The sequence below is a fragment of the Pelobates fuscus genome, chromosome 8 (genome assembly GCF_036172605.1).
Source record: "Pelobates fuscus isolate aPelFus1 chromosome 8, aPelFus1.pri, whole genome shotgun sequence".
Taxonomy (NCBI): Eukaryota; Metazoa; Chordata; class Amphibia; order Anura; family Pelobatidae; genus Pelobates; species Pelobates fuscus.
In genome coordinates this window covers 48,526,103-48,540,049 of record NC_086324.1, presented here as the reverse complement: position 1 = coordinate 48,540,049, position 13,947 = coordinate 48,526,103, and the positions used below count along the sequence as shown (strand labels likewise).

At 42.7% G+C, this 13,947-nt stretch overlaps 1 protein-coding gene across 1 annotated transcript in view; it reads right to left on the bottom strand.

Annotated features, from left to right (window-relative positions):
- Nucleotides 1-907: 907 nt before the first annotated feature.
- UBE2E3 (ubiquitin conjugating enzyme E2 E3) overlaps nt 908-13,947 on the bottom strand; it is a 75,121-nt gene continuing 62,081 nt past the window's right edge. Inside the window, exons 4-6 of the mRNA XM_063428676.1 lie at nt 11,923-12,055; nt 5,844-5,991; nt 908-1,518 (exon numbers count right to left, since the gene is read on the bottom strand). Coding sequence (XP_063284746.1) covers nt 1,421-1,518; nt 5,844-5,991; nt 11,923-12,055 — 379 coding nt within the window. The 3' untranslated portion in view covers nt 908-1,420. The remainder of the gene's footprint in view (nt 1,519-5,843; nt 5,992-11,922; nt 12,056-13,947) is intronic.

The window sequence follows — 13,947 nt, the reverse complement described above, 5'->3', positions numbered from 1 at the left end:
AAACTCAATTGTGATGTAATTTTCCAAAACTTTAATATGAATTTTAAAGAAAACAGAACATCACAGAAAAAGGTTGAAACAAGCTATAAGATTTTCAGTGTTTTTTTCAATGGTGTGATTGGTGCAAATATTTTCTTTATTACTTAAATGACAAACATCGGTGGTTTTCAGGAACCAGACATACTCAGTCTCATTACTGCATTTTAGGAGGTATATTTTAGTAGACGTGTGAATGGTTTTTTTTTTTTTTTAATGTTAAACAAAACAAAACAAAAAAAAATTCAAAATCCCACACCATTTAAACTCTTTTAGGAGCCAAGATGAATGATTTTGATACCGTTTTTCATGTTCTGCTCTTCCACATATTGAAGTTTGTTAAAGAAATATGGCGCGCACCATAACCACTACATTGTGATTCAGGAGTGCCCTAATTCCCCATTATAAGTAGTCAAACTGTTAGAACAGTTTGATTTATTACCTGCGGTCCACTGAGTGCTGTACCCTGCATCCACTACAGCCTCCAGGCCAGCTGAAAGCTCGTTGTCTGAGATAATACTGGCAGCGCAGGTCTTAGTTCAGGCGAGCTTACAGAAACTCATTAACAGGAGCATGCAGCTTTCTTGGTAGTTGAGGAGGGTGGGGAGCAGCACCAATATAACAAGTCAAATTGTTCAAAAACCGTTTGACTAGTTACAGTGGTGTGACGCCAAGGCACTTCTAGCACCACAACTACTTAAGTGTATACAGCAGTGGTTGTGGTGCTTGGAGAGTTCCTTTAAATTATGCAATGGTAGAAAGTCTATTAAAAAAAATGACAATTATACACTTCTATACCAACATTAATGGTGCTTGCATTTTATACCCATTGTACCTTGCTTAATCAATTCACATTTGAAAACAAAGAAACTACACCTTAGGGAACATGTTTATTGTGTTTGGGATAATACATTGGGTGCTCTCTGAGCTACAAAGGGATAAAAGGAAATCCTTTCAGTACAAACTGACAAAGATAAAACAGTTTTCACAACAGCGTGTACCACATAATTGGAAATATTTCTGGGTTTAATACAAATGACAATTTCTAGTAATCTACAGCTAACTTTAATAACGCCATACAGATAATGAATTAGGCTAGAATGCACTATAATATTTGGTTTGGAACAGTATCCTTAGTACATCACAAAATACAATTTGATATCCCAAAGAAGCAAGACTTGCAAGTAGGCATTTTAACATTACTAATCTACAGCTACAAAGTTCTACTCTTCATAGCATTTACCTTGTGGGGCAGTATACCAGTCTTCATAGGATAAAAGCAGAGAGTAGAATCAGTATAACATATACACAGAAGTCCATATTGTAAAGGTTATAAAGATTTGTTGCACATTGTACAGATGCCTTTTACTCTTTCACAATGAATTTATGTGGCATATCTCTTGGTCCACTGCCTGGCTATCCTGTCATGTTCTGCTCTGTTGGTCAAATACTGAGTGGCTATGCTTCCAACCAGTGGATCCGCTGGAAGGGAAGAAAATTGGAAAATATTATTCATGCTGTATTGAAAAATAATATCTATATTTGCACACATATCTAAATCTCAATAATATTTTCTGCCTGCCCATGACAGTCACTAGAGTAGATGTGATGAGCGCAACCTCCTCGGCTACATTTATAGTTTTAACCTCTTAAAAGGAATTAATACAATTTTTTTGTAAAGTAACGCCAATTGCATTTTTTAAGTTGAGGTTTAGATTTTAAATATGACTCTTTTTGGAGGCGACTATTTGTCCCGAAACGTCTGTGCTTTGAATAAATTTGGGCTGCACGAGTGGACCTCTATAACTAATCTGCGCTTTGTAGATGAATATTGTGGATTGCTATATTTTGCTTGCTGTTGGGGTACAGCAGTTTACACACAATAGCTGCACTAGGTTAAAGGGACTCTCCAGTGCCAGGAAAACATCTGGCACTGGAACTAATGCACATGCGCGGCAATGGGTGCACGCGCATTAGACCTCCCCATAGGAAAGCATTATTTAATGCTTTCCTATAGGGATTCTGGCGATGCTGGAGGTCCTCGTGCATAGCGTGAGGACGTCTTTCGTCATTTAAAACACTTTTCGGGTTTTAAGAACCTGGAAGTCTCTTTAGTGGCTGTCTGGTAGACAGCCACTAGAGGAGGACTTAACCCTGCAAGGTAATTATTGTAGTTTTTAGAAACAGCAATAATTACACTTGCAGAGTTAAGAGTAATGGGAGTTGGCACCCAGACCACTCCAATGGGCAGAAGTGGTTTGGGTGCATGGAGTGTCCCTTTAAACTATTTTGCCTTTTGGTATTGTGCTATACCACACTCCTAGATCATATTTTAGCTGTAACAAGCATTGTGAAATTATAGAATTTAGTTACAATGCAAGAATAATAATACTGTCTATAATAGATTCCCTTTAGACCTGTATTTAAACCACAAATATTTCTTACATAGGTACACCGAGCACATTTGGCAGCTTGGGTTACTTTAATATACACATTAAACATTCACCATCTGTTCTCTACTGAAATTATTAACGTAAAAACATAATTTACAACAGTCAAATATAATCAATGCAAATCTGCAAGTGTACTCAATCAAGCAAATCTGTTTTTTTTTAGAATAGATCACAAGTGAAACTATTCTTCCTTGCTATTTACATTTGTTAATCAATATAAACATTGCATTCTTTCACTAATGTGATATCACAATTACGGATGCACCGAAATTTCGGCTGCCCAAAATGGGTCTATCCCATTTCGGCTAAAAAAGGGTTACATTTGCTGAAAATAGGGCAGAGTAACCGGTCATGACCAAGGACCCGACATCGGGAGGGGGCCCAGCAGCCTGCCCTGTGTGTCGCCGGCCCCTCCCATCTGCCCTGGGAGAGAGACAGTAAAGTCTGCAGTTCCACCCGGTGTGAGCCACAGACTGAGCTGTATCTCGCAATCTCTGGCAAATCAGAGCGTTGCCGTGGGATGCCATGGCAACACTGACTTCTGGAGCTCACGAGATACAGCACAGTCTGCAGCTCACACCAGGCGGAGCTTCAGACTGGGGAGACAGCACAGTCTGCAGCCTGGACACTGGACCACCAGGGAAACAAAAAATAAAGGTATTTTAAACACCTTTCCTCACTGTCACTAGTCACCCCCTTCCCTCAGTCATTGTTCACCAGTCACTGTCACCCTCTCCCTCCCTCAGTCTGTCACCCCCTCACTGTCACCAGTCGCCCCCTCCCTCAGCCACCAGTAGCCATCTCCCTCCCACTAGATACCCCCTCCCTTAACATGCCACCCCCTCACTCTGCTATTCCTATCACCCCACACTATGTGCCGTACACCATTTTCACACACCACATCCCTAGCCCACACCGCATTATGCACTCTACATAACCTACAAACATACAAACTACATCCCTATCCCACACCACATCGTGTTCCCTACACACACTACATCCATTTCCCACAACTCACTATATTCCATACACACACTACATCCGTTTCCCACACCTCACTATATTCCATACACACACTACATAACGTACACAAATCATTTGGGGGGGAAAGTTATTTTCGGTTTCCGTCCAAGGACATCCTGTATTTTTGGTTTCAGCCCAGAATTTACATTTTGGTGCAACCCTAATCACAATTATACCAAACATTTTCATCCACCTACCAAATATCTAAAAAATTTGTCTGATTAAGATAAAAAACAAAAAGAAAAACTGAAAACACCAATTTCAAATTGCATATAATAAATTTCTGCTTAACTCCTTTTAACAGTTTTTCTTCAGATTGTGTGTTCCCTCCCGTTAACACGATGCTATACATAATGCCACAGGTTGTACAGATAGATTCCCATAGCACTAATTTAGACCAGAATGAGGTGCTCCTAAATTTGCAAAACAACACCCTATAAATAAATCATCTCAGAACTTTACTAAAAAATATTTATTTTTAAATAAAAGCATTTACCGTATATACTCGAGTATAAGCCGACCCGAATATAAGCCGAGGCCCCTAATTTTATCCCAAAAAACTGGGAAAACTTATTGACTCGAGTATAAGACTAGGGTGGGAAATGCAGCAGCTACTGGTAAATTTCTAAATAAAATTAGATCCTAAAAAAAATATATTAATTGAATATTTATTTACAGTGTGTGTATAATGAATGCAGCGTGTGTGTATGAGTGCAGTGTGTGTGTGCATGAATGCAGTGTGTGTGTGCATGAATGCAGTGTGTGTGTGCATGAATGCAGTGTGTGAATGCAGTGTGTGCAGGGCCGGTGCAAGGATATTTGCCGCCGTAGGCAAAAAAAATTTTGCCGCCCCCTCCCCCCCCATATGTCCTGACTTCCCCTCCTCCTCCCTCAGTGGTCCTTACCTCCCCACCCCCGTGTTCCTTCACTCCCCCCCCAGTGGTCCTGACTCACCCCTCCCCTAGTGGTCCTTACCCTCCCCTCCCCTAGTGGTCCTTACTTCCCCCTCCCCTCCCATAGTGGTCCTTATCCCACCCCCTCCCTCTCATAGTGGTCCTTATCCCCCTTCTCCCTCCCATAGTGTTCCTTATCCCCCCCCATCCCTCCCATAGTGGTCCATATACCCCCCCCCCCTCCCTCCCATAATGGTCCTTATACCCCCCCTCCCTCCCATAGTGGTCCTTATCCCACCCCCTCCCATAGTGGTCCTTATACCCCCCTCCCTCCCATAGTGGTCCTTATACCCCCCCTCCCTCCCATAGTGGTCCTTATACCCCCCTCCCTCCAATAGTGGTCCTTATCCCCCCTCCCTCCCTCCCATAGTGGTCCTTATCCCCCCCTCCCTCCCATAGTGGTCCTTATACCCCCCTCCCTCCCATAGTGGTCCTTATACCCCCCCTCCCTCCCATAGTGGTCCTTATACCCCCCTCCCTCCCATAGTGGTCCTTATACCCCCCCTCCCTCCCATAGTGGTCCTTACCCCCCCCCCCTCCCTCCCATAGTGGTCCTTATACCCCCCTCCCTCCCATAGTGGTCCTTAACCCACCCCCTCCCTCCCATAGTGGTCCTTATACCCCTTTTTTTATTTTATTATTAATTTTTTTTTTTTTTTTTTTCTTCTTATTTTCTTATTTTTTTTTTTTTCCGGCCCCCCTCCCTGCTTGATATATGGCAGGGAGGGGGGCTCTCCTTCCCTGGTGGTCCAGTGGCAGTTCAGTGGGGGGGAGAGGGGGGCTGGCAGAGCTGTACTTACCTGTCCTGGAGCTCCTGTCAGCTCTCTCCTCCTCTGCGCCGTCCGTTCTGCTCTTCTGTCAGCTCCCAGTGTAAATCTCGCGAGAGCCGCGGCTCTCGCGAGACTTACACTGGGAGCTGACCGAGGTGCTGAACGGACGGCGCGGAGGAGGAGAGAGCTGACAGGAGCTGCAGGAAAGGTAAGTACAGCTCTGCCAGCCCCCCTCTCCCCCAGTCTGTATTATGGCAATGCAAATTGCCATAATACAGACTCTGACTCGAGTATAAGCCGAGTTGGGGTTTTTCAGCCCAAAAAATGGGCTGAAAAACTCGGCTTATACTCGAGTATATACGGTACTTCATTCTAAGGGTATTTATAAACCGTGAAATAAAAAAATTTAAAAAAGTGACTTCCGGGTGATCCCCTTTAAGGAATAGGCCAAACTGTATATTGCTGCTTCTATACATCAATTTGTAATAAGATTTAACTTCATATAAAATCAATTTAATATTCTCATTCCTGGAAATTCTTAACATTAACAATTTGCCAGAAAGTTTTGTTCATGGTGTACTCACACATTATATTCTAGTTTTACTTACCAGGATTACAGTCTGTCAGAAGTGAACAAATAGATAGCAAAACCTTTGAAATAGTCAACGCTGGGCTCCAGTTGTCTTTAAGAATATCCAAGCAGATTACTCCCTGGCTATTGATATTACAGTGATAGATTCTGGTGCGGAAAGTGACCTGAAATCAAGCAAATATATTATAACAAGAATGCCTTCTTGAACTGTATTTCAGAAATATTAATAAGCACAATGCATATGTGAAAATAGCTATTCTATTTCATACAAAAAGTACAGAAAGGTATGGGGTTTTATGCAACAGTTTGCATATATACAATCTCAAGCATTAAAGAGGCACCAGCATTTATATAGTTTCTTGCTTGACAATTATACAAAAAAAAGTCCTCAGAAATACATTTTCTTTTGTACCCTTTTACCCCTCTAACTGTCCACTACTTTCTCTCATGATCACCTTTAACCAAAAGCTCAAATTGCATGCTCTTTCAGGACAGCCTTAAAGAAACACTATAGTGTTAGGAATACAAACATGTATTCCTATAGCTATAGACTCCTATAACCCTCTACCCCCGTCCCGCAGTAGAAAATATATTTTAAAGAAAATAAAAAACGTTTAATAACCCTTTCTCCAATATCAATACTACGCTGCTGTCCATTCCACCTCCAGCAAAGTCATCCTGGAGGCATCCCCTCCAGGGTGCTGGTAGAATCCAATGCTTCTCATGCAGAAGCATTGTGGACCGTAGGTTATGTCTGCCAACATAATCTTGTCAGAGTATCACTGCATATAATGATTCCGTATGACAAGCTGTGAATGACTTTGCATGCGCGAGTGACATCACATGACTGGATAGAGAATAAAGAGTCCTGGCTCTCCTATGCAGAGGGCTTGAAGCAGCACTTTCAAGCCTTTAAACTGGTGAAACACTGGAGGACAGGAGAAGAGGGGAAATATTTAAGGCACTGTAACAACTTTAATGAGCTGAAGTTATTATTAGTGTCCTTTAAACATTTATCCCTTATAACACCTCAATGATTGCTTGACACTTTTTAGGAGACTGTGCAAGCTTTTAATTCACTAAAACACAGCAGATTGTAATATGCTATCTGGATAGCTTATTGTGAGCTGTATAGTGTGCTACTGATCCAGCCATGAGTAGCTTCATACATGAAAAATGCAAATAGAGTTCCCTGTACAAGTTAATGGAAACAAAATTTTTCTGGAGCGGAATGAAACTCAGCATTCTATGGAGAGCGGTTTAGTGCAAGACAGGCCTGGCAAACCAACATATGCTTTTTTGGGATATGTGATATGTTCCCCACACTGCACTGGCTCCCACACTGGAGACACTATCAAAGAAAAGAGGACAGCGGTACATGTCCCATAATCTTCTAATAAGTTATACATTTGTGTAGCAGACCTGGCCATAAATACTATGAATCCTGAAACGCTAAAGAGAAACTGTCACTGTTAGAGAGGTCACTCCAGTAAATAAAAGTAATGAAGCACAGTATTCAAAATACAACTTACCACTGCTGAAGTTGTTTGCATCGTGGGGGACTTTGCTGCCCCATGATGCCACAGTTGTGCTCAGAGTTTTCTTCAGCAGTGCAGTATGCATTAAAGAAATGAGTGAAGCTGGAGTGTACATAACCACACACACCTTCTCTACCAAAAAGGAGCAAGCATAGAGTCATCATTTTGTGACAATACAATGAAACTAGATTCTGGCTTTCCTATAAGACAATTTCTCACACCGTCACTTATCTGAAAATTAAAGGAAACTATAGGGTCAGGAACACAAACATGTATTCCTGACTCTATTGTGTTAAAAACACTATCTAGCCCCCGTCTCCCTTTCCCCCTAAACATAATAGAATCTTACATTTATTCCAGTCTGCTGCTGCTGGCTCTGCCTCTGATCTGCCTACTTGGTTGACATCATCATAAGTTATGATCTGAGCCAATCACAATGCTTTCACATAGGAAAGCGTTGGATTGGCTGAGACTGTAAAGGAGGCAGATCAAGGGAAGAGCCAGCACAATTCAAACACAGCCCTGGCCAATTAGCATCTCCTCATAGAGATACATTGAATCAATGCATCTGTATGTGAAATGTTCAATGTCTCCATGCAGAGGGTGGAGACATTTTGCAACACCTCTAGTAGACATCTGAGGAGTGGCCTGTGAAGTTATCACTATGCTGTAATGTAAACACTGCATTTTCTCTGAAAAGACAGTATTTACAGCAAAAAGCCTGAAGGGAATGATTATACTAGCCAGAACAAATGCAATACGCTGTAGTTGTTCTGGTGACTATGATGTCCCTTTAAACCATTGAAAATGTATAACTTGCGTAAACCTTTTTTGATGTTATGCTCTGTTTTCAATTAAATGTAAATGGAAGATTTATAAATTATCCATCCACAATCCATTTCAGTGCAGGCATGTACTTTCTCTCTTTCTCCTTGTCTAGTTATACTCTTTTTATGCAGGCTTCCAAATACAAAGGGCTGAACTTAGAACAATAATTGATAGAGAGTAACAAAGCCCAAACTCCTATATAAATAATATTTCGTATTAAAACTGAAAAGCAAAAATAGGCTGAACAGAACAAATTTTCACACACACTTTGACTAACAGTACTAATGAAGCCTTAAATAATAAATGTCAGTAAACAAATATGTTCATTCTAGAAAGCATGGCTTGATATACCTCATCTTTTTTCACATCTGACCGTCTATGGCTAAAAAAAAAACCCAACCAAAAACTTTATTAGCAGCCTCCAAACTCATAAAAATATGTTAAAAATGACACTACAGGGACCAACCTAATTTTATTGCATATACTATTTTGGCTTCAATGATATACCGTATTTTTCGCTCCATAAGACGCACCTCACCATAAGACGCACCTAGTTTTTTGAGGAAGAAACCCAGAAAAAAAATATTCTGAACAAACTGTCCCATAGTGTTTCTTACTATGGGACAGTTTGTACAGAATATTTTTTTTCTCCCCTGTCCCATAGTGTCCCCCCCCCTCCCCATAGACTTCATCCCCCCCCCTCCCCATAGACTTCATCCCCCCCCCTCCCCATAGACTTCATCCCCCCCCCCCTCCCCATAGACTTCATCCCCCCCCCCCTCCCCATAGACTTCATCCCCCCCCCCCCTCCCCATAGACTTCATCCCCCCCCCCCTCCCCATAGACTTCATCCCCCCCCCCCTCCCCATAGACTTCATCCCCCCCCTCCCCATAGACTTCATCCCCCCCCCCTCCCCATAGACTTCATCCCCCCCCCTCCCCATAGACTTCATCCCCCCCCCTCCCCATAGACTTCATCCCCCCCCCTCCCCATAGACTTCATCCCCCCCCCTCCCCATAGACTTCATCCCCCCCCTCCCCATAGACTTCATCCCCCCCCCTCCCCATAGACTTCATCCCCCCCCTCCCCATAGACTTCATCCCCCCCCTCCCCATAGACTTCATCCCCCCCCTCCCCATAGACTTCATCCCCCCCCCTCCCCATAGACTTCATCCTCCCCATAGACTTCATCCTCCCCATAGACTTCATCCCCCCCCCTCCCCATAGACTTCATCCCCCCCCCTCCCCATAGACTTCATCCCCCCCCTCCCCATAGACTTCACCCCCCCCCCTCCCCATAGACTTCATCCCCCCCCTCCCCATAGACTTCATCCCCCCCCCCTCCCCATAGACTTCATCCCCCCCCCCTCCCCATAGACTTCATCCCCCCCCCCTCCCCATAGACTTCATCCCCCCCCCCTCCCCATAGACTTCATCCCCCCCCCCTCCCCATAGACTTCATCCCCCCCCCCTCCCCATAGACTTCATCCCCCCCCCCTCCCCATAGACTTCATCCCCCCCCCCTCCCCATAGACTTCATCCCCCCCCCCTCCCCATAGACTTCATCCCCCCCCCCTCCCCATAGACTTCATCCCCCCCCCTCCCCATAGACTTCATCCCCCCCCCTCCCCATAGACTTCATCCCCCCCCCTCCCCATAGACTTCATCCCCCCCCTCCCCATAGACTTCATCCCCCCCCCTCCCCATAGACTTCATCCCCCCCCTCCCCATAGACTTCATCCCCCCCCCTCCCCATAGACTTCATCCCCCCCCCTCCCCATAGACTTCATCCCCCCCCCTCCCCATAGACTTCATCCCCCCCCCTCCCCATAGACTTCATCCCCCCCCCTCCCCATAGACTTCATCCTCCCCATAGACTTCATCCCCCCCCCTCCCCATAGACTTCATCCCCCCCCCTCCCCATAGACTTCATCCCCCCCCCTCCCCATAGACTTCATCCCCCCCCCTCCCCATAGACTTCATCCCCCCCCCCTCCCCATAGACTTCATCCCCCCCCTCCCCATAGACTTCATCCCCCCCCCCTCCCCATAGACTTCATCCCCCCCCCTCCCCATAGACTTCATCCCCCTCCCCATAGACTTCATCCCCCTCCCCATATTCTTCTCTCCCATACTGTCCCCCTCCCCTTGTCCCATTATTACTTACCTGTCTTGTAGCGTTGGCCGGCAGCACAGGGCGCACCGCGGTAGTGGAACTTGAATTTCATGTTCCGGTTTCCGGCGGGACTGAAAGGAAGTGCGCACTCAGCTTGTGCACACTTCCTTTCAGTCCCGCCGGAAACCGGAACATGAAATTCAAGTTCCACTACCGCGGTGCGCCCTGTGCTGCCGGCCAACGCTGCAAGACAGGTAAGTAAAGCTTCATATTCGCTCCATAAGACGCACAGACATTTCCCCTCACTTTTGAGGGGAAAAAAAAGTGCGTCTTATGGAGCGAAAAATACGGTACTGTATTTTGGGATGAACGCATCTGTAGCTTTTAGAAAAATAAAATATTTTGCTCAATTCTGCACCATGTATCTGACTCCTTTGCCAAGATTCCCCCATTCTAAAAAAATTACTTTAACAGTGTAGGTACACAGTTCAGCCACTGACCCGCACAGCCTGAGCTGAAATTCCCGGAAACTAGGAGTCTTGACAGAGGGATAAAGACCCTAAAAGAACTAAATCACCAAAGTGAGAAATGTCAGGAGCTCAAAGAATTTCAAATTAAAAGCAAAAATTTAACTGGAAGCATACAAGATTGAGAATTTTTCAAATTCACCTATTTTAGCCTTAAATTTGAAATTCACTTCCAACAATTCTCCTTTTAAAGGGACGCTATAGTCACGTTAACCACTACAGCTTAATGTACTGGTTCTGAAATTTATAGCCTGTCCCTGCAGTCTTAGTACCCTGCCTTTTTGGAGAAAAGAACCTGTTTACACTGCTGGCCAATTAAACCTCTAGTGGGCATCAGAAGGCCACTAGAGGTGCTTCCTGAGTCAGTGTTGCACAGTGTGCAGCAATGGCGCTAAGTGTCTCTACGCTAAGCATGGAGGTGCTGAACGTTCCCCATGGACATGCATTGCTTCAATGCATCCCTAAAAGGATATGCCGATTGGCACAGCGATTTGCCACGCATGCCTAATAGCCTTCCAATGCTTTCCTAAGGGAAAGAACTGGATTGCCAGAGTTCATCAGAATTGATAAAAATCTGTACTGAAGCAGCTTCATTATATTATTATTTATAAAGTGTCAACATATTCCACAGCGCTGTACAATGGGATTTACAAGTGAGCAGGGAAAGAAGCCACAGGTACCAAAAATTACATTGCAAAGATGTGGAACCTCATGGAACACATTTCAACTTTCACAAAATTTAACTTTTGAAGCAATGCAGATATACAAAAAAAATTGCCATTTTCTTAACTAGCTACTCTAGTTATGTTGTAAAAATCTAGTCTGGAGAACAGTATAAATTAGGTTATTCTACCCGCAAGTGGTTGATGAGCTGATAAAAACTACATATACATGGATCTTTCTGTTGGGAGAATCTGCTTCTACTGATGCTCCTTTGAATGCAAAATATCACGTCACAGTGCATCATCCGGATTGCTGGTTAGCTCACACCAAAACTAAGCATGAGGGTGTAGATGTTAATATAAAAGAAAGCTCATCAGCTTCCGAAAATTCAACGACCCAATTAAAGATTTAAAAAGTGCTTACCTTTGGTGGCTTAAATGGATAATCTGAAGAAAACGTAATATCCAAGAAAAATACACCTCCCTCATATACAGATCCTGGAGGTCCAAGAATAGTAGATCTCCATTCATAAATGTTGTCGCCTTTAGGTCCAGCACTGGTAGAATCAATAAAAAACAAAATTAATGATAATTAATGATTTAAAACAATGTGATTTAATTTTCTGGCTTTGCTTTGTCAAGATGTCAAAATAAACTAAAATGAAGTGCTCAGTTAAATAATCCACTTTAACCTTTGTTCTAGAAATATTTAGTCAAATCAAGGGAAAAATTACTTTTACTTAGTGAATGTCAATTAAGAAAATTAGAAACGTGAGCTAAATTTCCTTAAAATGTATAAACAGAAATAAGTCAAACTAAATAGTACTGATCTGTTCATTTGGACTGGCTGAAAGGGTCAGCTTACATTATTCTGTTCATTGTCACTATGTGTTAAAAAAAAACCAAACACTCCAAGCATCTAAAGCATTTGGCTTAAGCGCTCTAGGTGTAATTAATACTAAAGAGAAATCGCCAACTTTACAAAACTCCCTAGTCACACCTTCCTGGCTGTCAGACAGCAATTTTGTTTTATTGTAATGAATCATCAAAAGAATGTGTTGGATATGTGATCCTGAAGTCCATTAAACATTAAAATACCAAATAGGTAATGTGGGGATGACATGGCTTTACCAAACAATGTTGAATTCTTAAAAGGGTGGAGACTCCTTAACTAAACCCATAGCTCCCCGTTTGAGTACTCGAGATGCCACAAGATATTTCTGTGTTTTTAAATTGTATCACCCTGGATTAAACACACACACAAAGCACACCAAATTGATTTACTTAGCTTTTATCAACATAAGAATTGAAAGCGCTATTTTCAAATGCCAAGGTTTTAATAATCTTTTAGTTTCCTACAGCACTGAAGCATTTGAACAGCTACATTTATTCTATTACAGTTCAAAGTAGACAATCTTTTAATCACCTGAAAAAAATAAATCCAATGACTTCTTATATAGCCAAAGCCCAAGCAAAAAAACCTGGTCTGTTTAAAAAGTAAATACACTGTTCATTACAGCATCTAGTCACATTTAATCAAGTGTCCATATTCAAGAGAGGACTGCTTGGAAACACAAACCACACAGTGAAAGGTAGAAACTTGGGATAAGGGACGCCCATAAAGGGATAATAAAATCCATCATCCCTAGCTCCATTAACCAGTCACACTAAATGTCCACATGAGTTCGTATCCCAACTGCATATTTAAAATACAGCTTTATTGGTACTTTTTCCCACCTCCGTTGAGATGAAATTAATCTGTTTAGGCAATAAATCTCCCACAGATTTAAAGCTTGCAGGCTATCTAAGCACATTGTATAAAAGCTTCAATGGCTAGATCTCAGCTCATGGGCAGAGTCCTCTTTACCTTTTAGATTTGCTTGTGTATATTGTATAGCACTGCAGAATATGTTGGCACTTTTAAAATGCCAGTTATAAATAAATAAATATGCTAAATTATTGTTGTAGGAGGTGCCTGTACTAATGTGAAAAGCATTTTTTAGATTTCTGTTGGGGTTCAAAAACTCCTTTAGAGATCATGTGGCAAAGTGTTGTGTCCTGAAGACTGCAACATTGAAAGTAGAAGAAAAAAAAAAAAAGGTTATTACTTTTTACAAAGGCATTACTTTGTATACACATACATATATATATACATACACACACACACAAACATACACACACACATTCCAAGCATTGCCATGGCAATATGAGATGTAATCCGCAGGATTTTCACCTGTGCATAAAGCCAAACAGACAGCTAGCCCCTTGATGCAAATAGCCGCCCCCCCCCCCACCCCGAACAAATCTGCATACAAAGTCTTGGTGGACGGACACTACTTAGGATATAGCTCAGAGTTACATTTCACAGACAAAGTAGACTCTGCTAAAATATGATGGTCTTAAACACCTTTTTGTTAACACGGTTATAAATCCATATATCATTGGGGGT